Below are 25284 nucleotides of genomic sequence, written 5' to 3' on the forward strand. Positions count from 1 at the left end.
AAAGAAAGATTTAGAAAAGAAATTAACAGATTGGCATAAGAAGTACAAAACCTTTCCCAAGCAACTAATTGCCTGAACATCAGACCAAATAGCCAATGACTTCATGAGAAAACAAGAAATATATTTTAAAATTCAAAAATCTGAAAAAAAAAATAGAAGAAAATTTAAAATATCTCACATAAAAATATAGGCCCGGAAAATAGATTTAAGGAGAAAAAAATTGCCATGATCAAAAAACAAACAAAGAGCATAAATATCCTTTTTCAAGAAAATTTAAAATTAAAAGGGCCCAGATCTCTAAAAAGCAGAAATAGAAAGAATTCCCAGGAATATCATAGCCAAAATCCACAGCTTCCTGGTTAAAAAAATAAATTTTAAAAAAATTGCAAGCATAAAAAGAAAGAATTCAAGGATGACAGAGCCACAGTTAAGATTGTGATTTAGCAATTGCTACTCTAAAGAAATGGAGAACTTGGAATATGATGGTCCAGAAAAGAGCAAAAAGGATGATCACTGAGAAAAAGACCATTAGGATAGATGAGGGATCATTAGGAACTTTGAAGTCATTTTCAGTTGAATGATGAGGTCACAGGTCATACTGCAGAGAGGTAAAGAAACGAGGGAAGAGAAAGTGGATGCATCAATTATAGATTGCCTTCTGTAGGAGTTTAGCCAGAAAAGGGAGAAGGGAATGAGAAGATGACCAGCAGGGATGGATCAAATGAGGATGAGGAAGACACAGCTCTATTTGTAGAGAGAAGAGAAGCAGCCAGTAGGATGGAAGAGACTGAAGATGAGTGAGAGAACAGTGATGACAGAAGAGCAAGAAAGAAGGTCCTCCTGGGCATAGTCTCTGGGCATAGTACCCAATTTGGAGGGTAGAGCAACATCAGCAGTAGGGCAGATGGTGGGGAGAAATTTTGTCCAGGGAAAGCAGCCTTTTGTCTTCATTGTATAAGTCATCAATTGTAGATGATAGACTACAGAGCTGAACAGGACATGAGAGATCAGTTAGTCCTCCCTCCTTTTATACATGAGGAAACTGAGGTCCAAATAAAATTGTAACTTGTCTAAGGACATATAAACATTATTAGACCCAGTATTTGAACTGAAGTTTTCAAATATTATTAGCCAAAAGGGTCATGAACATATGTGTCTAGAAAATTGCTTTTATAATTATTATTATGACTAATAAATATTATCTTTATTAGGTTGGAATTCCAAAAGTAACAGCAGCTATTTATTCTTCTTCAAAGTTATTATTAGTAATAAATGGAAATGTCTTTGGTTTTGATTATGAAGATAATACCTGGATTATGATTCTAGGTATGTGTTTTTAAATACTTTTTTTTTTTTTTTTTTTTTGAGGCTGAGGTTAAGTGACTTGCCCAGGGTCACACAGCTAGGAAGTGTTAAGTGTCTGAGACCAGATTTGAACTTGGGTCCTCCTGAATTCAAGGCTGGTGCTCTATCCACTGCACCACCTAGCTGCCTCCCTTAAATACTTTTAAAAATTCATTTGAACCATCCAATTTTATAACTATAGGAAATTTTATTTATTTTGTAGGGATAAATTACTTTGCTCCTCTTGGTAGCAACCATTATTCTGGCTGTAAAGCCAGAAAACAAAAGAAATTAATAAACAATTATTGCACTATTCTTATAGCGCAGAACTGGCTAATTTTTAAAGATGCAGATAAAAAAGTTATTTATTCCCTGCTTTGTTGGAACTCACATTCTAAACGGAGAAAACAATACCTAGGGGAGTGGTCATCTACAAAGAAGAAGGAACCATGCATCATCTTTATTTTTTATTTTGATAATAATTTTTTATTTTCAAAAAACATATAAAGAGTTTTCAATATTCATCTTGTGAAACTTTGCAAAAACTTGTGTTCCAAATTTTTCTCCTTCCCCCCTAGACAGCAAGTAAATCCAATATAATAAATTATAAAATTCCATATTCCATAAAAAAACATGGATAAATGTTTTAAGAAGTTATAAATGAAAACTGACTAGATCTTTTAGATCCAGAAGGTAGAGTAAAATTAGAAAGAATCCACCAGTCACTTCCTGAAAAGCCCATCCAAAAACTTCCAGGGAATATCATTGCCAAAATCTTAGAACTTTGGGTCAGAAAAAAAAAAAAGAAATACTACAAGATGCTTAAAGAATGCTGAATTACCAAACAAACAATTCCCCTCCAAAAATGATTAGAATTATATAAACTCTGGAAGTGACTACTTTATCTTGGAACACAATATTCCAAAAAGAAAGGCCTATAGCCAAAGATAACCTGAGTGCAAGATTGCAAGAGAAAATGTATCTTTGATAGAATTGCTAAAGGATTTTCAAGCATTCCTGGTGAAAATGACCAGAGATACATAGAAATTTTGAATTTCAAACCCAGGTGTCAAAGGAAACATAGAAAGGGAAGCATATTTGGGCAATTGGGAGGGTCTATATAATGATAAAGGGCTAACATTCTAACATTAACAGGAAGAGACAAGAGTCCCTTCAGAATCGTAATGATTTTCAAGGATCACAGGAGCAATGAAATAAGATAACTAGAAGATCTTGATAGTAGTGTTATATATTGATGATCTTAAGAGATGAAATAAAAGAGAGGGGGAAAAAGAAAGACATTAGGGATAAATTGATGAAGAAGGGGCTAAAACTTACTAATTCTCACAATTGGAGTGCTAATGAGAAAGATGAAACAGAATGAGTAAAAAGATATCACATGAAACAATCTTAAATGGGCACACATATTTTGAAATGTATTAAACTCAACAAGAAAGTAGGTGGGAAAATGTGGATTTAAGAGGGCAGGTAGAGTTGGGAAAGTAATAGTCATAAGGAAAAAAACCTTTTTAACTGTTCAGAGGAAAATTGTAGAAGGATTAAAAGGGAAAAATAAAAACTAGTGATTGAAGTTAAGAAGGAGAAAGGACTGGGACAGTGAAATGGAAGCAAATTGCTTCAATGACATATTGTTAGTATTGATTACAATTCTTCTATTTCACATCTTTCTTCACTGGACACAAAAAGGATGCAGAAAGAAAAAAGTATAAGAGGATGTGATGAAGGAAAGTAGGCAATTAACAATAACCATGAATGGGATAAAGTCACCAATAAAAAGGAGTAGGATAGGGGGATGAATTGGGAAACAATTCAGTTATATGTTATTTTCAAGAAACACATTTGAAACATGAACATTCTTATATAGACAAAAATGAGGAGCTGTGAAAAAATTTACGTTAGCATACTCAAAGAAATAGGAATAGCAATAATTTCAGAAAATGCAGCAGTTAAAAAGACTTTTTTGAAAGATTGCTCCTAAAAATGAAATAATACCAAAATTTAATATATGTGCACAAAATAGCATAGCAACTAAATATTTAAAGAGAAAAAAGATATAGAATAAAAATCATGATACTTAGGACCTCCAATGTGCTTTTTTCAGACTTAGGTAAATCTAACAAAAATATAAATAAAAATGAAGATAAGAATTAAAAACTTTTAAAAAATTATATATGATAACTATCTGGATTTAATGAATAGGAATAGAAAAGTGTATACATATTTATCAGCTGTGCATAGCACCTTTAAAAATATGTGTTAAAAGTATTAAAACCTCACAAATGAATGCAGACAAATTAAATATACCCTGTATTTGGCTACAGTGAAGTAAAAATTATGTTCAATACTTGTCTTTGAAGAAAAAATTCAGAATTGGAGACTAAATGTTTTCCTAAAATCAACTTAAATCAAATCAACAAATAGTGTACTAAGAAGACTTAGGGATACAAAGAAAAGCAAAAAAAATAAAAAATAAAAAATAAATTATCCTTGTTATCAAGGAACTAAGAGCTTAATAACTATGAGCAAGTTTTTATATACAGAAAAAATTTGAAATAATAGAAGGAAGGAACTAGCATTAAGAAAGGTTGGAAAAAGCTTTTTGTAAAAAGTGGAATTTTAGTAGGGACCTGAAGAAAGTGTTTTTTTTTTTGTTTGTTTGTTTTTTGTTTTTTAAGCCAGGAAACAGTAAAGAAGCTGGTGTCAATGATCAAAAAATACATGAAAAGGAGTAAAATATAAGAATACTGAAAAAGTAGGAAGTTGGCCATGTTATGAAAGGTTCGGAAGGTTCTTTATTTAATTCTGGAGGTGTTAGGGAATCCCTAGAGTTTATTGAGAGTGGGGGTGGGAAGTGAGGTATGTGACATAGTTAAGACTTGCCCATTAGGAAGAACATGAAAGAAGGATGGACTGAAGTAAGGAGATAATTAGAGGCAAGGAGACCAACCAGGCAGGTTATTGAAATAATCCAGAAGTAAGATAGTAAAGTCCTGGACCAGGTTGGGGGGAAATTGGAGAGGATGTCAGGGTCAGAGGAGAGGAGAGAAGAGAAACTTCAATAAGAAAAGTTGTGAAATGGCACTGGCAACAAATTATGATAGGTGAGAAAGAGGGAAAAGTAAGGAATGACATCCAAGTTGTGAACCTGGGGGATTGGGAATATGATGGTGCCCTTAACAGTAAAAGGAAATTAGAAGAAGAGAAGAACATGGTGAGTTTAAGATGCTTATGAGACATCCAGTTGAAGTTATGTAATAGGTATTGGAAAATCTACATAAAGATAATTAAATTTATGGGAGCTGATGAGTTTGAGGGATATCCGCGGTTAGTGAGTACAATCTCGATGAAAATCCAGCAAAAGGGGACTGAAAAAAGGTGGTTAGAAGGTAGGAGGAAAACCAGGAGAAAGTAGTATTGGGAAAACTTAGGGGGAAGAAAGTATCAAGAAGTGGGTGATTGATAATGTCAAAGGTTGCAGACAAGAAGAAATTGGGAGGTAAACTCCTTGAGATTGGGATCTGTCTTTTTGCATCTGCAGCATTTAGCACAGTGCCTGCCATATAAATTCTTAATAAATGCTTGTTGCCTGCTTGCCCATTTTGACTCTTTGTTCAACAATTTCAACTCAATAGTTTCCTCTTCTCTTGAACTGCTTGTTCTCCTAGCCTATCAGCCTGTCAATCCTTTCCGTGTCTGGGCCGGGTGAGGTTTCCCGTGTCCTAAAGAAGATCTAGTCTTCTGAAGCCTCAGCCTAGGATTATTCCCACCATCTCCTGTCTTAGATGCAAGTGACAGCTACTGAATGAAGCTGAGAAAATCACAAAAGTCTCTTGCTGCAGCAGGGAAATCCATTTTATACCTCCCTAATGGATTTCACTGTTCCATTCAGCATCATCGATTTTCCAAAATTTTTCATTCCCTCTCAAATCTCCCATGGCTCCCCTTCCCTCCACCTTTTCAACTTAAAAGCTTGCTTCATATTTCACTGAAAAAAGAAAGACCATTCATTTTATCTTCTCACTTATATCAGCCAAAAGCCTTTTGCTGCTGTTTCCTTCACTCTGGTCTCAAATTAAGAGGGGGTTCTTGTCAAGGCTATCCCCTCTACATGACAGGTGATCCCATTCCATCTTGTCTCCTTTGGCAGATTGCGCCCCCATCCTCTCCACTCTGTCACTTCTCTTCAGTGTCTACTGACTACTTCCCTACGGCATACAAACCTGCCCATGTTTCTCTCATCCTAAAAAAAACCCTTCACTTCATCCTTGCTAGGTATCTCTTTATATTTCTTTTAGCAGCTAAACTCTCTGGGAAGTTCATCTTAAAGTTGGCACTTCCTCTTCCTTCCTTTTTTTATTCCCTTCAGCTCTCAAATCTGGCTTTCAACGTCATCATTCAATTGAAATTTCTCTCTTTCCAATGTTGTCTATGATTTCTTAATAGCTTAATAGCTGTATGGAGGGACTCAAGATTCTAGAGTTAAGTGGATTAAGAAGTGGGGGGAAGCCTTGAGAAACCTCTTCCTATGAAACAGAAGGAGCAAGAGAATGGGTGAAAAGTCAAGTATTTTGAAGTAGAAGAGTGTGAGTAATAATAGCTCACATTTATATTATATTGCTTTGATTCAATAAGGGAAGTAATATCAGAGTCTCACAGCTTTAGAGATAAAGAAACCAAAGTGATCTAAAGAAGATCAAGAAACTTGTAAGAAGCAGAAGAAAGAGGCTAAATTTGTTCTTGTTCCATGTATGTTAATTTTGCCTTAGGTAAAAAATAAAGTAAAATTTTTGGGGGGTGGGGCATTGGAATTAAGAGACTTGCCCAGGGTCACACAGCTAGGAAGTGTTAAGTGTCTGAGATCAAATTTGAACTCAGATCCTACTGACTTCAGGGTTGGTGCTCTAATCACTCCGCCACCTAGCTGCCCCCAAATGCAAACTATTGGAGGGGAAAAATATTATGTTTTCTATGTGCTTCTCTAATTTGACTTTCAATATGATGTCAGAACAGAAACCACAGGAAGCCCTTAAGAAACTGGTTAATAGATTAATTCTTGCTCAAAAGAAAGGAAAAGGAGATAGTGGCTTAGGGACTTGTTCCTTTTCTGTCTGACTTGCCCATCATAAGTATCCTTTTAAAGTCCAGGTCAAATGCCACTTTTCCACCATGAAAATTTCACTGAAACTTTTTAGTCAGCATTCACCTCCTAGACGGTGCATGGCCCCTGCTGTGGATCTTTCATAAACTTATATTATCATGTATACTTTTAAAATTCATATTTGTATATATCACATCTCTCTTTTATTGTGAGCACCTTGAAAGTAGGAATTGAGTTTTGTCTAATCTCTTTTGATAACTTCTTGTTGAAAGTGCTTTCCATTGATTTTTGGGCAATTATGATACACTCCAGAATCCTATGTGAGATTAACTACCATCCTCCTCCCTCTCCTCAGCTGGGTTGCTGAGCTCCAGCAAACAAGTGGGTTAATATATTAGAGCTTTTAGGTGATGTGCAGAATGATATCCATTGTAATACTATATTAAAGTATCATATTGTTTTTAATTGTATTATTTTATGTGCTTTAATTATATGTGTATTTATTATTATTAACACTATTGTTAAATATTTATTATCATTGTTAAATTAGTGTGTTTATTATACATTATTAGTAAATCATATTATTATATTATTATTAAATTAATGAACCTACCAAAAACAAAAGGATTATTCAGGGTTATAACATTCAGATCTAAGGAAATAGAGTCAGGCAGAAACCGCTTTAACTCTAGTTATACATATACACATGTCTGGCCTTAAAGAGGTCACTGACAAGACTATTTTATCAATAGAAGAAGTATGTCAGTGTTTTATTTATAACTTTAAAAATTTTGGGTTTCAAGTTTATATCCTATTTCCCTTTCAGACACAAGTGAATACCTTACAAATATTTATGCAGAGTATTGTTGCTATAGTGATGATTACTCTTGCACAGTAAGTACAAGACCTTCATTCTTCTTTAGTGTGAGACCAACCAACTAAATGATCTAGCCACACACCTTTCATTAGTTTGTTCATTCAGCAAATAATCACAAAATCTCTCTTTGATACAAGATGCCAGGACAAAGCTAGGATAGAACTACAGGCTGTTTTTAAGAATTTTACAGTGAATAGGAGGGGAATGTTTGAAGAGATCCCTGTGAGCCTCAGGAAAGTTCACCAAGAGCTCAGGAAATGTCAGAACAGAGTTCCAGAAGAAATCTGAGGAAAGAGGGACCCTGAAGCTCTGTGGGGAATGTGAGGAAAATAGTATGGAAGTTCCAGTATGAAACAGGGAGAACAGGTTTGCTCAACACTGAGAGGGTGCCCATGGAGATTAATGAATAGGAAGGGAGACATGGTCAGGCATTGTGGAAGGTTTTAAATACTGAAATCACAAATTTATAAATTCAGTATTTAGTGAGGAACCCAGAAAGCTTTGGGAGTGGTAGGGTCAATGACATTAGTAGATTACTTAAGAAGCAGCATGGTGGATGGCTAGAGATTGTTAGGCCTTAGAAGAGAAACATAAATAAAACAATGGAATTACTTGATATTAATGTAATCACATCTTTTTTTTCCCTCCAAATTACTTATTTTTTTCAGTCTATAAGTAATCTTGTTTTAGCATATACAACTGGAGAGCATATATCTCAAGCACACGTGTACTTGTCAAATAGTCTGGGATTTCATTTTGAAAAATTAGAGTTACCACAAATGGTATGTTAAATTGGGTGAGAATTCAACTTAATTTAATTCCACAAACGTTGTTTACTTGTTGACTTTGTGCAAGGGACTTTGTATTAAGAAATGAATCCTCAAAAAAATAAAATCAAAAACAGTCTCTTAAAGAGATTACCGTTTTAATTGGGAGGAATAGAACATGTACACTAATAATTTCCTTGTTTTCAATGAACAAAAATCTGTTTTCTCTTCCTATTACCTCTTCCATTGGGGGAAAGGGAGAAAAACTTTGTACCAAATATGTCTGGTCAAGCAAAACAAATTTCTGACTTGATCATGTCAAACAGCATATTACATCCTTTGACAAAACCACAGCACATGTCCCACTGGAAGGGACCAGGCAGAGTACGTTCAGTTCCATGGATCATGCTCTAATCTAAATCTGTTTCTGTGAGGCAACTAGGTGGTCAAGTGGTCAGTATGTAAGGGCCTAGCAAGATCCAATGATCCTATACCTAGACTGATCTTTTTAATTAAAATACTGCCTTCTATGCCTTGAATATATTCAAGATGTCTTTCTCTTCCAGAGCCACATATACACAGATTTTGGGTCTGGGGTTGATTTTTTTTTTTTTTTTTTTAAGTGACATGTCAAAAGTCTTTTTCTCACCTCCCTCACCTTCTTTTTCAGTTTTAGTAAGATGCCTGGAGGTCTTCCCTGTAAAGAACAAAATTCTTCACTACTTTACAAATAGTTTTATGAATTCCTTTGCCCTTTAGCAATTCTATTGTTGTTCCTTATAGTTGGCCTGCTTGTTTATATTGCTATATTTTGTGCTCATTTACAAAATAGATCCTTGAGATGAGACTTTACTTCATTTTAGCAGATTGGGAAATTTGGAGTTAGATTATAAGTGTTAGTGCATATGATTCATGTTTAGGCCCTTATGCTGACACTCTTTAGTCATTTATTATTTTTTTCTTTTAGAAAACCCTTGATGGAATTTTGGAAGGTTTCTTTTTCTTTCATTCCATGTCCAAATATTCAATGCTCTTAAGGAACGGTAAAGTGGTGAGTTTCTCTTTGATTGAAAAGATTCATTTGAATGTATTTGGAGGCAAACAAAATTGTTCAGAATTTTGCATCTGTACATTTGTTTCATGTTAACTTTTGAAGGATGAAACTTGTTTCAGCCATGGTTTTGTGCTTTCAAGATCGCATAGGCTGGACCCAATCTTAGGAGCAGCCTAAAAATAACTATTTCTTTGTTATTATGCTTCCACTCAAAATTTACTCTTGGAGACTCTCCAAGAAAGCTTGGATCTAAATCTCCAAGGATGTGAGTGTAGAGGGACCCAGATCTCATTCATGCACTCAAAGTAATAATGCAAATATAGGCTATAGAATAGCTTTTATTTTGCCCCCCAAAAATGCAAGAGGGCTTAGAGAGAACCATGAACAACTGTGGAAAACTGGACTTACTATAGTTAATAACTTAAAAATACCCAGTATAATTCTCTACACTTTCTTGTAAATTCTACTTTCTACTAGGGTTGCAAAATCATTCAGTCAGTAAACATTTATTAAATGCCTTCTATGTGAGAGGCACTGTGCTAGCATACAAAGAAGGGTAGAAGTTCCTCTTACCCAGGAGCTAACAATTTAATGGGAGGGATGGCATGCAAACAAAACTAAACAGACAAACTATATTCAACATAAGTTGAATATGTTCAACAAAAGAAGAACACTAATTTTAAGGGAGATCAGGAAGGGCTTCTTAGAGAAGAAGGAATTTTAACTGGGACTCGAGAAGCCAAGAATGAGAGGAGGGAAGATGAAGGGGGCATTTCATGCTTGGTGAACAGCCAGACAGTAGAGAATATCTGGAGTCAGGAGATGGAGAGTCTTGTATGAGAAATATCAAAGAAGTGTTCTGGGATAGGGGGAAGGAGTATTTGGTGGTGGGAGGGGGCTACCAAAGGGGGGTGAAGGTCTAGGAAGGATGGAAAGGATGGGGACAGGTTATGAAGAGCTTCAGATGACAGAGGATTCTATATTTAATCTGGAGACACTGGAGTTTACTTCATAGGTCTGACCTGTGCTTTAGGAAAACCACTGGGATGGATGAGTGGATCATGGGCTGGAGTGAGGAGATACCTATGACCTATAGACCCACCAGGAGCTCTTGTATGATTCCAGGCCTGAGATGGGAAGGGCTGCACTGGGATGATACTATGTCAGAGGAGAGAAGGGGGCCTTTTGGAGGGATATTGAAAAGGGGATGTCAGCAGACATTGGCAATAGTTTGGATGTTGGTGGTGAGAAAGAGCAAAGAGTGGAGGATGACACATAGACGGTGAATCTGGGTGTAATTTTTTACATTTTAACTGACCATTTATCTGGATCAGGAGTAGGAGGATTTGGGGTTTTTTAAGTGAAAGATGGGCCAAAATAGAAAAAGGGGAATAAAACTAAGGACAACCACAAATTTCGTCCTCAAGTATGGTTAGTTTTGTTGTTTATTTGTTTAGTGAAGCAATTGGGATTAAGTAATTTGCCCAGAGTCACATAGCTAGGAAGAATTAAGTGTCTGAAGTTGGAAACAATATTAAGACAGTGTTTTCTCTTTCTGTTACTTCTCCTATTGAAGGGAAGGGAGAAATAACTTTGTACCAAATATGTCTGGTCAAGCAAAACAAATTTCTGACTTGATCATGTCAAACAGCATATTACATCCTTTGACAAAACCACAGCACATGTCCCACTGGAAGGGACCAGGCAGAGTAGGTTCAGTTCCATGGATCATGCTCTAATCTAAATCTGTTCCTCTCTGAGGCAACTAGGTGGTCTCCCTAATAAGTTCTGGATTCCTGCATCCCCTTCCTCTTATTCCCTGTTGTAGCAAAGGAGAAAGTTACTAAGAGAACAGGAAAAACCGGGGTTCACCTTCAGAGGAAGATAACCGAAGTTTAAAAAAAGCTTCTCCTCCTCGAAAGGGTAATGTTAAATGATAATCTACCCAAAAAGAATTTACAGAATTCACAGAACTCAAAAAAGACTTTAAAAATCAAATGAGATTGAAGGAACTAAAAACAAACAAGATAAACCCAAGAAAAACAAGAAGAAAAAGAGATCCTGAGTCTTAAAGAAGAAAATGACTTTTTGAAAATTGGAATTGAATGTTGAGAAACCAGCAAAGTTATGAGAACAAGAAATAATAAAATAAAATATAAAAAATGAAAAAACCCAGAAGAAAATGTGAGAATAGATCAAGAAAAGAAAACCTAAGAATAATTGGACTACCTCAAAACTATGAGGAAAAAAAATACAAAAATTAATTAAAGAAAATTGTCCTGAAGTGATAGAACAAGAGGGGAAGGGGAAGAAGGGAAAGAGGAAGAGCAAGTGGAAGGAGAAAGGAAAGGGAAAAGGGGGAGGGGGAGAGGAATAGAAAGGGGAAGGGGGAAAAACTGTTTCTTTGTGTGCCTATTTAGGGAGCCCTTCTTGCTCTATGTCATTTCAAGCTCTGGTTCACAACAACAAAGATCTAGAGGCAATTTTTGGCTTCAGACAACATCTTTCCTTCTTTTATTTCTGCTTCCAGGTTGTTTTGATTCTCACTAATATCATCCAAATTCCATGATTTTCTAAAAATAATATTTTATGTTTTTTTCTTTCTTTCAGGGAAGGTTTGTTTATACAGAACCCCCACTAAATGAAAGCTGGGGAATACCTTTTGAGATGTCAGGACATATGAACATCATAAATCTTTCAGGTTTAAAAGGTTATTTGATTCTTTGGGATGAAAAACACTTGTTTTTCACAAATAACTGTGGTGAGCTACCATAATAGTAATTCTTTAAAATTATAGATTCTTTGTAGTTATTAATGATTTATGATGACTATATTTTCTAGAAAGAAATGAACTCATTGAAATTCAACAAGAGTCTCTAGTGACATTTCACAGAAACATTTTTTTCTTCTTGACTGACTTGATGGATTGATTTGGTAGATGATGGTATAAGCAGAGAAACAGTATCTTCCTAAACTCAAGGATGTAGAATTACTTGACAATTTCCTTGCTGTTGGAAATATTTCAGTTGCTAATGAACAAATAACTTTTGGGTGTCAGAGAAATGGCATTCAATTAAACAGCATTTAGTCAATGCTCCCAAGGAGCAAGGCACTATTCTGGGCAGGGGGAAAATCAACAGTAAAACTGTCTCTGGCAATGGTACTGACTCCCTGGAGCTTTCCTTCTGAGCTGCTGGTGGTTATGTGCCCCACTGAGCACCATAAAATCACAGAATCTGAGAGTCAAGAAGGGCTTGGGCAGTTATCTCGTCCGGTCATGTTTACATGAAAGTAACAGCCACCCTGGCAGACCAGACTAGAGGCTGCAGCTGCTGTGGCCAGATAGCAGGGGTCCCCTGCTTCCACTCTGGGAGAGCTTCTCCTGACATCCCCTGGAATATGCTTCATTACCACTACTGCCTTTTTAGAATACTTGAATAGGGGCAGGTAGGTGGCACAATGGATAGAGCACCAGCCCTGAATTCAGGAGGACCCGAGTTCAAATCTGGTCTCAGACACTTAACACTTCCTATCTGTATGACCCTGGGCAAGTCAATTAAACCCAGCCTCAAAAAAAAAAAAAAAAAAAAAAAAAAAAAAAAAAAAAAAAATTACTTGAATAGAAACAGACATCATGTGCCTCTGGAATTTTTTCTTTCCCAGGCTAACCATACCTAGTTTCTCCAGCTGATCCTCATGTGTCATGGACTGGCAGCTGATCACCATCATTGTTGCCCTTCTCTAGCTACTCTCCAGCTTAATGTCCTAAAACTCTGGTACTAAAGGCCAAATCAAATATTCCAAATGAGATGTGAGGAGGACATGGTACAGTGATACTATGGTATCATTTTTCCTTTTTGACTACCACATTACACTACTGACTTAATATCTACTGAGTTTGTGGTCGACTAAAATCCTTAGATCCTTCTCAGAACAACTAGTATCTATCCATACCCATCCCAACTTAATACCAATGAAGTTGTTTTGAGTTTTTGTTTGTTCCTTTTTTTCAACCAAAGAGCAATAGTTTTCAAAAAAATTATTATTTCTATTGCATTTCAACATATTAATTTCATCCCAGAAATTTCTCCTCAGTTTCCTTATAATTTTGTTTGCATCTTTGTGCAAAAACTTTTTAATTTCCTATAATCTGAATTATTTATTTTACTTTGCATGATCCTTTCTATCGCTTATTTGGTCATAAGCTCTTCTCTTATCCATAGAGCTAACATGTTCACTCAACTTATGTGATATCACTCCTTATGTTCAAATCATTTATCCACTTTGTTCTTCGCTCAGTGACCTATATGAAATGTTGGTCCATATCTAGTTCCTCCAAACAGCTTTCTAGTTTTCCTAGGAGTTTTTGTCAGATGGTCAATTCTTTCGTCAAAAATCTGAGTCTTTGGGTTTATCAAGTGCTGGATAACTATGGTTATTTACTATATGGGTTATATACCTAATTCCACTATGTATTCCACTAATTTATCTCTTATTTTTTAGTCAGTACTGGTTTTGATGATTATTGTACTGGTTTTGATGATTACTGTATCATAAGATACAATTTGAGATCTGGTACAACTGGACCATCTTCCTGAACATTTTTTTTTCATAAATTTTTTTCATAAATTCCCTTGATATCCTTCACCTTTTGTTTTTCTAGATGAATTTTTAATTTTTTATATCTATAAACTCAAAGTTCTTTCTTTCTGACCTCCTAAGTCATCTTGGACTTAGGTGACCCTTATCTTTTGTTGGCTTTGCTATTTCAGAATTCTATTTAAGACTTTATTTTAAAGTTCTTTGGAAATTGTTGTTAAATTGTTTGAATACTGGGAGAGCTCAGATTTCATATTTTTGATATTTTGAAAACTATATAATTTTTCCTCCACCTTAAATTCAAGACTCACCAATATTGATTTGAATTGCTCTGTGCAACAGTTTATGACTATGAGCTGAGTAATATACTTTAGACAGAATGACTTCTGGTGGCCAGAAAGAAAACTTCAACCATTTGAAAGCAAAGGGGAACTGAGGTGGCTACTAGGCTAGTGGCTCAATGCATAACTCACTGAATAATTACTACAATGACATGCTATCATTCTGTAAGTTTCAAAACAGTGGCCTGTCAGCTGATTTATTGCTGTGTCCCAAGCATCATATAACCTTATACCAAATGTCAAGTAAAAGTACATACAAATTGTAACCCTCCAGAAATTTTTTAAAGAAACCAATCTAATTTACTCAAAACAACAACAAACTGAACAACAATATTATTTTCTCTGAATTGAATCATGGATGTATGTAACTCTTTGGAGTAGAGTTACCAAAATTAGTTTTAAAACCCTGTCTTTTGACTATAGCTTTTCTCCTAAGAAGCACCTTCTAATATTTATTTTGATATATATGTTTCTTTTTGTTTTTTCTCTAGGTCAGCTTGTGGAAGAGATTCCTATTAAAAATGATAAGGGCATTAAGTACGAGTCCCTTGCACATTCTCTAAACCAAGTCTACAGTATTACTGGCTGTAGGTACCTCCCTTCACCCCATTCCCCAATCCCCTATGGGAATTATATTCTTTAGAATGTAGAGGGCATCTTGTCTTTCTGAGTGAGGCACATGAAATTCCCCCAGGCTTAGAGAAATTCACAGCTTTAATTGTCCTCAAATAGCTAGTTAGTAGACATTCAATCTCAGACTAGGTGTTAGCCATAGGCAAGGCACAGATCCAGGATGCCCTAGTTGACTATGAGACATTTCCTACTTCCTTTAACATCTTACTCTTGCTTTGGCCTGGAGAAGTCACATAGGAATTGAGTCAGGCCAATTTGGGTTTTGTGTGTTTCTTTTAAGGGCCCCACTGTCATCCTAAGTAACCCAGATTCACCATTTTGGAATAATCCTTGGCTCTTGGCTCTTCCCTGTCTCTTCATCTTCCTATACAATTAATCGTCAAATGTTTGCTGATTATTCCTCCTCCTTTCCCTCTTTGCTTTTCTTCACTCACGCAACTGCCACCCTTCAGGCTTTTATCAGCTTTCTCCTGGTCTTCTCCAATAGCCTCTACTGTCTTCCTTGCCTCCAGCCTCTTCCCTAAAGAACCAGTTTGATCATGTCCCTCCACTACCCAAAAAATTCCAATAACTTGTCTCTTCTGGAAATTAGAGCTCTTCTTCATCTGGCACTGATCTACCTCTCTAGTCTTATGCATATCACTTTCTTTTTTTTTAAGCTTTCTGCATGCCAGTCAAATTAGCCTGACAAGAATTTCCATTACATGACATCTTCCATAGCCACACCTTTGCATCAATTCTTTCCATGCCTAGGATGCCACATCAAGTGCCAAGTGATTACTAGTATTTTATCTGTGGTGATCTCCAGAAATGGCTTTATAGGTTTTAGGATCATAAATTCACAGATTGAGAATTTGAGAGAACTCGAATGCATCTGGTACAATATTCCAGCTTTAAAAATAGGCAAACCTTCTGATGGCTGGATAGTAATTCCTATTTGAAATAAACATGAGGACATGGTAAAGACACACTTTTTAGTAAGCATTCCATTGACCAAAGCATTTATTCTAAAATGTACTTTGGAGATAATTTAATCCCTTTTACAGATGACGAAACTAAGACCAAGAAAAGAAAAAATTACTTGCCTTCCCTCAAGTCATACAAGTATAAGCAGCAGTACTTGGTTCTTTATTCCAAAGCCCAATATTTTTCTGATTATACCAAATACCAGTCCATTTCTCTCAAAATTAATATTTTAAAATTGTTCCTAGAGGTATGTAAATCACAGACAGCCTTAATTCAAATAAAAAAATGTTTTTGAAAGGGCCAGGACCTGATCACAGTAAAAGGGGTCATTAATGAGGTGTTAAAACCAAGGACTTGGTTTACCAATTAATTGTACAATCATGCTTCCCCACAATTATTGTCAAGAATTTAAGGATGTAAGAAACTGGTAGCAAATAGGAAATGTATCAGAAAAGCCTAGATTTGACTATTATTTTTTCATTATTCCAGGTTTTATTTTAAATATTCAAAATTTAAAAATAATATCTGTATATATTTTTTTTCTAGTTGAAAATGAATTGGCACTTCTAACCAAGAGTAAAAAGTTTTTTTATGGCACTCTGGGATTGCTATCTACTTCTCTAATTGATGTAAGTACTTTTTTTTTCCTAGAGAAAGACAAAAGTAGGAGACAGCTCTTGGTCTTTTCAAGGACCATTTGCTGATCTCTAGGCATATATACAAGACATGGTGTTGAAGTCCAATACTCATTGCCCATATACCCATGGATAAATCATTTCTTCCTTTGTACTTGCACTTTTTGTTATTTAGTTATTTCAACCAGATCTGACTCTTCATGACCCCGTTTGGGGTTTTCTTGGTGGACATATTGGAATGGTTTGCCATTTTCTTCTCTAGCTCATTTAAAGATGAGGAAACTGAAGCAAACAAGGTTAAGTGATTTGCCCAGGGTCACGTGGCTAATAAATGTCTGAGGCCACATTTGAACCTTCCAAAAATGAGTCTTCCTGACTCTAGGACCAGCACACCAAGTAGCTGCCCAGAGTTTCCTTTTAAAAGCAGCTAGGTGGCATTACAGTGCAAAAAGCACTGGTCACAAAGATCTTTATTCAAATCTGACCTAAAATACTAGCTAAGGGACCCTGTTTGCCTCAGTTCCCTTAACTAAAATGGGGATCACAATAGCACCTCCATCACAGGGTTATTGTGAAGATCAAATGAGATCATCTTTCTAAAATCTCATTGTTCCTAGTACACTGTAGGCATTATATTTATTTTATATATATATAATAATTATCACATTTATATATATATAATAAATATATATTATATTTATATATATAATAAATATATTATATATTTTATATTCCCTTTATACTTATTTTATATATATATATATATATATATATATATATATATATATATATATATATATTCCCTTTTAAATGATACCTTCCCCTATTGGAGTGTAATATTGAGAGCAAGTACTATCTCTTTTTACTTGTATTTATCTTACTGGTTTAGCACAATGCTTGAGGACATATAGTAAGCACTCAGTAAAAGCTTGTTGATTTTACTTAACTTAAATAAATTGTCATTATTCTGTTGTCAACATAATATTGGGTCAGCTCATCTTGCAGAACTGCTATTCCATCACATAGGTTTGTCCTTCACACCTCTTGCTTATTTCACATATCCAATTAATTGCTAAGTCTTATAATTTCTTTCTCCACAACATCTTTTGTATACACCCCTTCATCTTTATTCACACAAATATCATCCTTTTTCAAACCTTTAGCTTGGATGTGCAATAAACTGCTAACTGGTCTACCTACCTGCCTCAAGTCTCTCTCTACTCCAATATACCAGTACAAATTCAGTAAACTCCAGTGTGTCTCCATTCCTTCTAAAATAAAATGAACATTCCTTTGTATGGTTTCTCTTCCTAACGTAGCCCCTTCTTACCTTTACAGGCTTTTTACATATGACTCTCCTTCATGCCCTATATAATCTGCCTGTATGGCTTATGTACTGTTCTAATACACACATACACATTCACAATGTTCCTGTGTGTTTTATATATGTCTTGTATATAGTCTCTTTTGTTATGCAAGAATGATCTCCTCTCTGAACTCACAAGAGGTAACTGCTGCCAAAATATATGAAATTATAGAGGTAAAAACTTAAGTTTTATTGTTATGCTGAAACATAAGTTCAGGCCTCAGGGAAAACAAATTGTATGAACAATCATTAAGATTCTGCCAGGCCTCTTATACCAAAATTATGTGAGATTGTCAGAAAAATAATTCTTTTACATATTGCAATCGTTTACATGGTCATAAAAATTAAAGATACATCCAAAATCCCATGCTTCCTTCAATATCATAAAAATGGAATAAATTTAGAATCAAAATCTCATACATTCCATAAGGAAATAAACTTCACAAATTCCATAAGTAAACTAATCTTAATTTCAATAGTTAGTTAGGAGAGCTAACAAAAAACTAAATACTTTGGCTATTATCTTGGGAATGTCAGTGTTCCTTTATTTCATGAGTCAGATTTTAGTCAGTTACAGCTAATATTAACAGAAGAAAAGTTTTCAGTTAGCCAAAAGTTACAAGAGACATAAAAATAAAAAATTTTAAATGTCCCTTATGCTTTTGTTGGGGTTCAGGATCTTGGATCCCAAGAATATACTGGAATTATGGGCTGGTGTTGTGAGGTATCTAAAAAGAATTTATAAGCTTAGACCTTTTCCAAATCAAGAGGCAAAGATTTTATTACCTTACTAACAGCAACCTAAATTCATATGGAATTTTTAGCAATTACCAAGGAGAAAGACAAGAGCTAAATTACCTAGTAGAATTTATAATTAACCAAGGGGAAGATGCCATTAAGGAGGAAGCTGCCATTAAGTCATGGCAAGTTCTTAATGAACCTTGGACAGCAAAAGGAGGGGTAAATACCTAAAAAGGAGTTTAACAGGAGATCACACCATTGACTGGCAGGCTAATCCTAAAAAGGAATTAGAATCTTAATAAACATTGGTTTGGGGGTGGTGGTGGGGATTATAATAGGAATAGATCAGGGCTTGCCATCATAATTCAGTGTTCTGATTAGTTTAGTAGATCTGATGGTTTTATCAATATAAAGAATTTTGCTAGGAATTTAACCAACAAAAGACCGAATCAAAATCAAAAGGATCCCTTATAATTTTATCAGTGCTCCTCCTTGCTTTCCTCAGGGAGTAGCTGGCTTTCAGATTGTTTATAGTAATTCAGGCTCTCTCAGTCAAAGCCCCTCTTTGTGGCTCATGTAGCTACTAAAGCTCTGTTCTTTGTTGGGATCTTACTCACCTCATAATTCTCATTGTTTTTATATTCTCGTCTATTGGAATTACCTTGATTTACCTCATAGCTGAGGAGAACCAAATCCATCACAGTGGTTCTCTTGGTTCTACTCACTTCCCTTACCATCAGTTCAATAAGTCTTTCAAGCCTTTTTTGAAATCAACCTGATTGTCATTTAAAAAAATAATTTTATATTTTCAAAATATATGCAAAGATAGTTTTCTCCTCATTTCTTATAGAACAATTATATTCTATTATATTCATATACCATAACTTATTCAGTCTTTTTCTAAATGAGGGGCATCCACTTAATTTCCAGTTCCTCTCCACTACAAAAAGGGCTGCTACAGACATTTTTCAATATGTGGGTCCTTTACCTTTTTTAAATGACCTCTTTTGTTTAGAGACCCAGTAGAGAAACTGCTACTCCTCATTTTCTCCACTGAGAACCTGGCATCATATTTTATGGGGAAAAAAAGTTTTTTGAGGTTATTTGCTGCAAACTTTTTCTTCTTCCCTCTTCTTCATCACCTATCACTCAAGTACCTTTCGCCTCCTTCACTCCAATTTCACAATGATGAAGTAATCTTACTCCTTATCAAGGCTAATCTCCTACATACCCAAGTGATGCTATCCAATTCTATCTCTTCCAACAGATTACTCCTTTAATCCCCTTTTCAATTATTTTCTCCCCTTTTCAATTATTTTCCATTTCTCCCTCTTTACTGGCTTATTTTCTACTACCTACAAGCATCCACATCTCCCCCATCCTCAAAAAAAACCCCTCACTTGATCCCTCTATCCCTACTAATCATTCTCTTATTTCTCTTATGCCTTTTGTACTAAATTCCTCAAAAAGGTCATCTACAAAAGGTGCCTTTTCTCTTTTTTCCCTTTTCACAGTCATCTTAATCCCTCACAATCTGGCTTCCTATGTTATCATTCCACCAAAACTTTCTCCAGTTAGCAGTGATTTGTTAATTACCAAGTCCAGTGGCAGTCCTCATTGTCTTTGACACCTCTGCAATGTTTTTCTCCTCCTTGATATTTTGCTTTCTAGGTTTTTGGGACCCCAGCTCCTGCCTATCTGACAACTCCTCTGCCTCCTTGGCTGGATCCACCTCCAAATCCCACCCTTTTTTTTTAGGCATCCTTCAGGGTTATATCCTGGATCATCTTTTCTTTTCCTTCTAGACTACTTCACTTAGTTGATCTCACCAGCTCCCATGGATTCAATTATCTTCTTTATACTGATAATTCTCAGTATGCCCTAATCTCTCTGCTGACCTCCCATTTCACATCTCCAACTGCTTTTCAGGAATCTTAAACTGGATGTCATGTAGACATCTTGCACTCAATATGTCTGAAACAGAGCTCTTTCTCTTTCTCACTGAACCTTCCCATTCTCCTACCTTCCCTATTACTGTAAAGGACACCACCACAATCCCAGTCCCTTAAACCCACAAGCTAGGAGTCATATTGGGTTCCTCATTATTTCTCTTCCCTCATATCCTACATGTTTCAAAGGCCTGTCTGGCTCACCTTTGCAACATCTCTTTTATGTGGCCCTTCCTCCCCACTGACACTGCCATCCCTATAGTGCAGACAGTTCCTCCCCACCTCACATCTGGACACATATATAATTTACTGGTGTGTCAGCCTACCTCAAGTCTCTCCCTACTCTGGTCCAACTCTCTTCAGCCCCTGAAATGATTTTATTAAAAAATAGGTCTGATCAACTCCATTGGCTTCCTCTTGCCTCTTGGAGCAAATACAAAACGCTATTTGGCATTCATAACCCTTCATAACCCAGCCCACTCCTCTCTTCTTATAGTTTACTTCTTGATCCATACTCTTTGAGCCAGTAATATTAGCTTTCTGGCTATTGTTCCATGAACAGCAATCCATCTCTCAGTTTGGGACATTATATTCTTTCTGGCTCAGGCTTAAAATGCTCCTTCCTGGCTTTCTTTACTTCCCAACTAAAATGTCTACAGGAAACCTTATCCCTGATTTTCCTATTTATTTTGTATGTAGCTTATCCTGTAAATGATAGGGGTTGAGGTCCCTTTAAGATTTCTTTCTGATTGCCCAACCCCCATGGCTGACCTTGATTCATAAATCCTGGTCAAAAGCACCCTTTTGAATATCCAGGCCCTGCCCCCACTATCAGCTCAGCTTCCCCCAGCCCCCCACCGGATCTGAGCTATCTGGAACAGCCCACAATCTTCTTCTAGGTATAAAAGAGCCAAGCCGGGGCTCTCTCTTTTCAGGAACCCTATCCCCAACACATGGTATCCTTCCGGCCATGTAAGGGTTCCTGCCGACCAGCGGCCATCTTCGGCCCTGATGTCTTTCTAACTGAGCTTTACTTCGAAATTTCTACAGTAAACCTTTTATTTGTCAATCTAGGTTTTTGGGGCCTGTAAATTCATTTACAGGGGACACTGTGCCTCATGGGATTATCTTACTATCTTTGCGCTGGAAAACGGGGTTCCCCCTTTCCTTTCTCTCATCATATATATTTGTTTACATCTTGTCGACTGTAAGCTGCTTGAGGTCAGGGGCTGTCTCCAGCACTTAGCACAGTACCTGACACATGGCGGGTACTTAATATTTATTATTTTTAATAAATGTTTATTGGATTGATTAATTAATTATAGAGTTGCAAAGGAAGAATTGGATTCGGAAGGTAAAAATAACCTGGGGAGAAAAACAAAAAAATGCTAACAGTTTATACTCATTTCCGAGTATTCCTTTTCTGGGTATAGCTGATTCTGTCCATCATTGATCAATTGGAATTGGATTAGCTCTTATCTATGTTGAAGATATCCATTTCCACCAGAATACATCCTCATACAGTATTGTTGTTGAAGTGTATAATCTCCTGGTTCTGCTCATTTCACTCAGCATCAGTTCATGTAAGTCTCTCCAAGCCTCTCTGTATTCATCCTGTTGGTCATTTCTTACAGAACAATAATCCATAACATTCATATGCCGTAATTTACCCAACCATTCTCCAATTGATGGGCATCCATTCATTTTCCAGTTTCTAGCCACTACAAAGAGGGCTGCCATAAACATTTTGGCACATACAGGTCCCTTTCCCCTCCTCAGTATTTCTTTGGGATATAAGCCCAATAGCAGCAATGCTGGATCAAAGGGTATGCACAGTTTGATAACTTTTTGGGCATAATTCCAGATTGCTCCCCAGAATGGTTGGATTCTTTCACAACTCCACCAATAATCCATCAGTGTTCCAGTTTTCCCACACCCCTCCAACATTCATCATTATTTGTTCCTGTCATCTTAGCCAATCTGACAGGTGTGTAGTGTCATGTAGAACAAAATTCGGTTCTGCACATATATATTGTACCTAGGATATACTATAACATATTTAATATGTATGGGAATGCCTGCCATCTAGGAGAAGGGGTGGAGGGAAGAAGGGGAAAAATTCGGAACAGAAGGAAGTACAAGGAATAATGTTGTAAAAAATCACCTATGCATATGCACTGTGAAAAAATGTTATAATTGTAAAATTAATAAAAATTTTTTTAATTAAAAAAAATTAATTATATAGTTATAATGACAATGATAAAATTCTCATATGGAACATAATAATAAAAGTGGATAAGAGAGATAAAACTTTTGTGAAAGCTCATATATAAGTTATCACTTTCTTTTTTCTCCCTATATGGCGAGCCCTTAGGGGTTTAAACTTCCAGAAACAAAAGAGAAGGACTTCATGTTCCAAATAAGACAGACCATTCTCTTTCCCTAAATTACTGTTGTAAATTAGTCACCTTGGGAAGCTGGGGCTTAGTTTGTAGGTAATGTTTTATGGTTTTAGAATTTATTCCCAAAGCATTCTCACCCACAGTGAATGAAATACTTAATCTTATGGCATTTGGGTTTTTAAAGCATTAGTTGAGTATTGTATTAAACTGGAAAAGAATCAATTTATTAATGACATTTCTAAGTCCCATTATATCATTTAACCCTCACCTCCAATCTGACATCTTAATTTTCAAATGTGAAATGGAATTCATTTAATCTTAGCAACTATTTTCCCCTTAGATTGAAGATGATGGCATTGGGCTAATAAATGCAGCAGTAATGTTTGAAAGTGTTGGAAATATTCTTATAGTAGTTCCAGAACACTTCCATCAATCCCCAGCCTTTGATTTCACTATATGTCCAGTGAATATCCAGCATTTGCTCATGGATCTTGAGATTGGCTTAAAAACTTGCAAGGTATGGAATAATGTTGTTTGTATTAATTGTTTTTAAAGGTGTATCCTTAGGTTTTTTATTCCTGATATTGCTGATGTAGATATTAAATTAATGTGGCTGATGTAGCCAAATGTTGTTATTTAGGCACCAGAATATGTACTTTAGGAGAAGCACCAAAAATTGGGGCTTGGTCATGTGAAGAATTCACAATGGCTATTCTCTCTGGCAAAAGGTAGGTTTATTTAGAAGAGATTATAGACAAAATAAGAAGTGCAATAGACATCAAGTTATGGTAAATATGAAATAGAATTGAGAGAGCATGGGTTTTAACAATTAATGGTAAAAAGGGAAAATTCCCTAGTGGAACTTGCCATTTATCAGGAGAAAGGAAACATCCCATGAAGTTGGAGCATGCCCTTAGCTGGCAGGCTAAATCCTGAAAAGGACTTAGCATCCCAAAAGAGTTAAGTTATAAGAAAGAGAAATGGGGTCAGGAGCCTTGTGGGATTAGGAGAGAGACCACATGGCATGGGGGAGGTAGGAAGGGGAAACCCACTGAGACAGAGGGGAGAAAACTGACCCAAAGGAGGGCAGTAGTAAAAGTCATGGGCCAATTTTGATTTATTGGGAAAATATAGCCTCAGGTATTTGACATAACTTGGATTTCTAACTGGATTCCCTCCAGAAAGTGGGAACTGGGAACTAAACTGATCTCAAGTATCAGAGGCTTCTTCATGCCTGCCCCCAGGGAATACTTTTTCTCTCTGCCTACCACACCCACCGTTGATGATGGGGACACTGTGACCCGATTTTATGGCCCAAGAGTGAGAAAGAGGTATTACCATTCAATCAGCTGCTGTTTCATTTGACTGGAAAGGGTATAGAGTTAATCTCATTGATACACCAGGTCATGTGGACTTTACTTTAGAAGTTGAGCATTGTCTGAGTATTGGATGGTGAAGGAGCTGTATTTGATGCTTCAGCAGGTGTAGAGGCGCAGACTCTGATAGTATGGAGACAAGCTAATAAACACCTTGTGCCCCGAATATGTTTTTTAAATAAGATGGACAAAACTGGAGCTAGTTTTAACTGCGCTGTTCATAGCATTAGAGAGAAACTGAAGACCTATAAAACCTATAAAAAATCCTGTAACCGATATTCAGTGCTGGGATTCTTTGAGACGATAGTCTCGTTCAGCCCTGGGACCAAACCATGGATTCATTTGGTCCCAGTAAGTCTCTGCCATTTAATAAATTATTTTCTAATCTCTATCTTGCTCAGTTTCTCCGTATTATACCCCCTAAAATCAGGAGACCTTAAACTTGTCTCCCCTAGAAGCTATATTACATCAGGGCTAGTAAAATTTATTTTTTTTAAATGTAATAGATTTTATTTTCTCCAATTACATTTAATAAAAATTTTAGTTGGGAATTTTTCTCCTTCCCCTCTCTTCCTAAGATGGTAAGTATTTGATAAAGGTTATAAATATGCAATCATATAAAACCTACTGAGGGAAAGGAAAGGGGGAACCCCGTTTTCCAGCGCAAAGATAGTAAGATAATCCCATGGGGCACAGTGTCCCCTGTAAAATGAATTTACAGGCCCGAAAACCTAGATTGATAAATAAAAGGTTTATTGTAGAAATTTGGAAGTAAAGTTCAGTTAGAAAGATGCCAGGGCCAAAGGTGGTCTCTGGGTGGGCAGGAACCCTTACATGGTTGGAAGGATACCATTGTGTTGGCTGGGAGGGCTCCTGCAATGAGGGTGTTATGGCTCGTTTCTTTTATACCTAGAAGGGGATGGGCGGTACCCCTAAGTTCTCAGTGGGGGGGGCTTTTCAGTTAGCTCAGATCAGGTGAGGACTGGGAGAAGCTGAGCTGAGGGTAGGGGGTAGGCCCAGATATTCAATGGGTGCCTTTGATCAGGATTTGTGAATCAAGGTCAGCCATAGGGGTTGGGCAGTCAGAGAGGAATCTTAAAGGGACCTCAACCCCA

General features: G+C 36.3%; 1 protein-coding gene across 4 annotated transcripts in view; it reads left to right on the forward strand.

Moving 5' to 3' along the window:
* Nucleotides 1-25284, forward strand: part of CATSPERD (cation channel sperm associated auxiliary subunit delta) — a 100342-nt gene that overhangs the window by 32756 nt on the left and 42302 nt on the right. For 2 of the 4 annotated variants that reach the window (XM_074308675.1, XM_074308685.1), the window contains exons 5-12: nt 1212-1326; nt 7290-7357; nt 8009-8122; nt 9075-9158; nt 11772-11922; nt 14593-14688; nt 16247-16329; nt 23134-23310. In XM_074308675.1, coding sequence (XP_074164776.1) covers nt 1212-1326; nt 7290-7357; nt 8009-8122; nt 9075-9158; nt 11772-11922; nt 14593-14688; nt 16247-16329; nt 23134-23310 — 888 coding nt within the window. The remainder of the gene's footprint in view (nt 1-1211; nt 1327-7289; nt 7358-8008; nt 8123-9074; nt 9159-11771; nt 11923-14592; nt 14689-16246; nt 16330-23133; nt 23311-25284) is intronic. The other 2 variants (XM_074308695.1, XM_074308705.1) reach the window with 2 other exon arrangements.

The sequence above is a fragment of the Sminthopsis crassicaudata genome, chromosome 1, assembly GCF_048593235.1.
Source record: "Sminthopsis crassicaudata isolate SCR6 chromosome 1, ASM4859323v1, whole genome shotgun sequence".
NCBI classification, from domain to species: domain Eukaryota; kingdom Metazoa; phylum Chordata; class Mammalia; order Dasyuromorphia; family Dasyuridae; genus Sminthopsis; species Sminthopsis crassicaudata.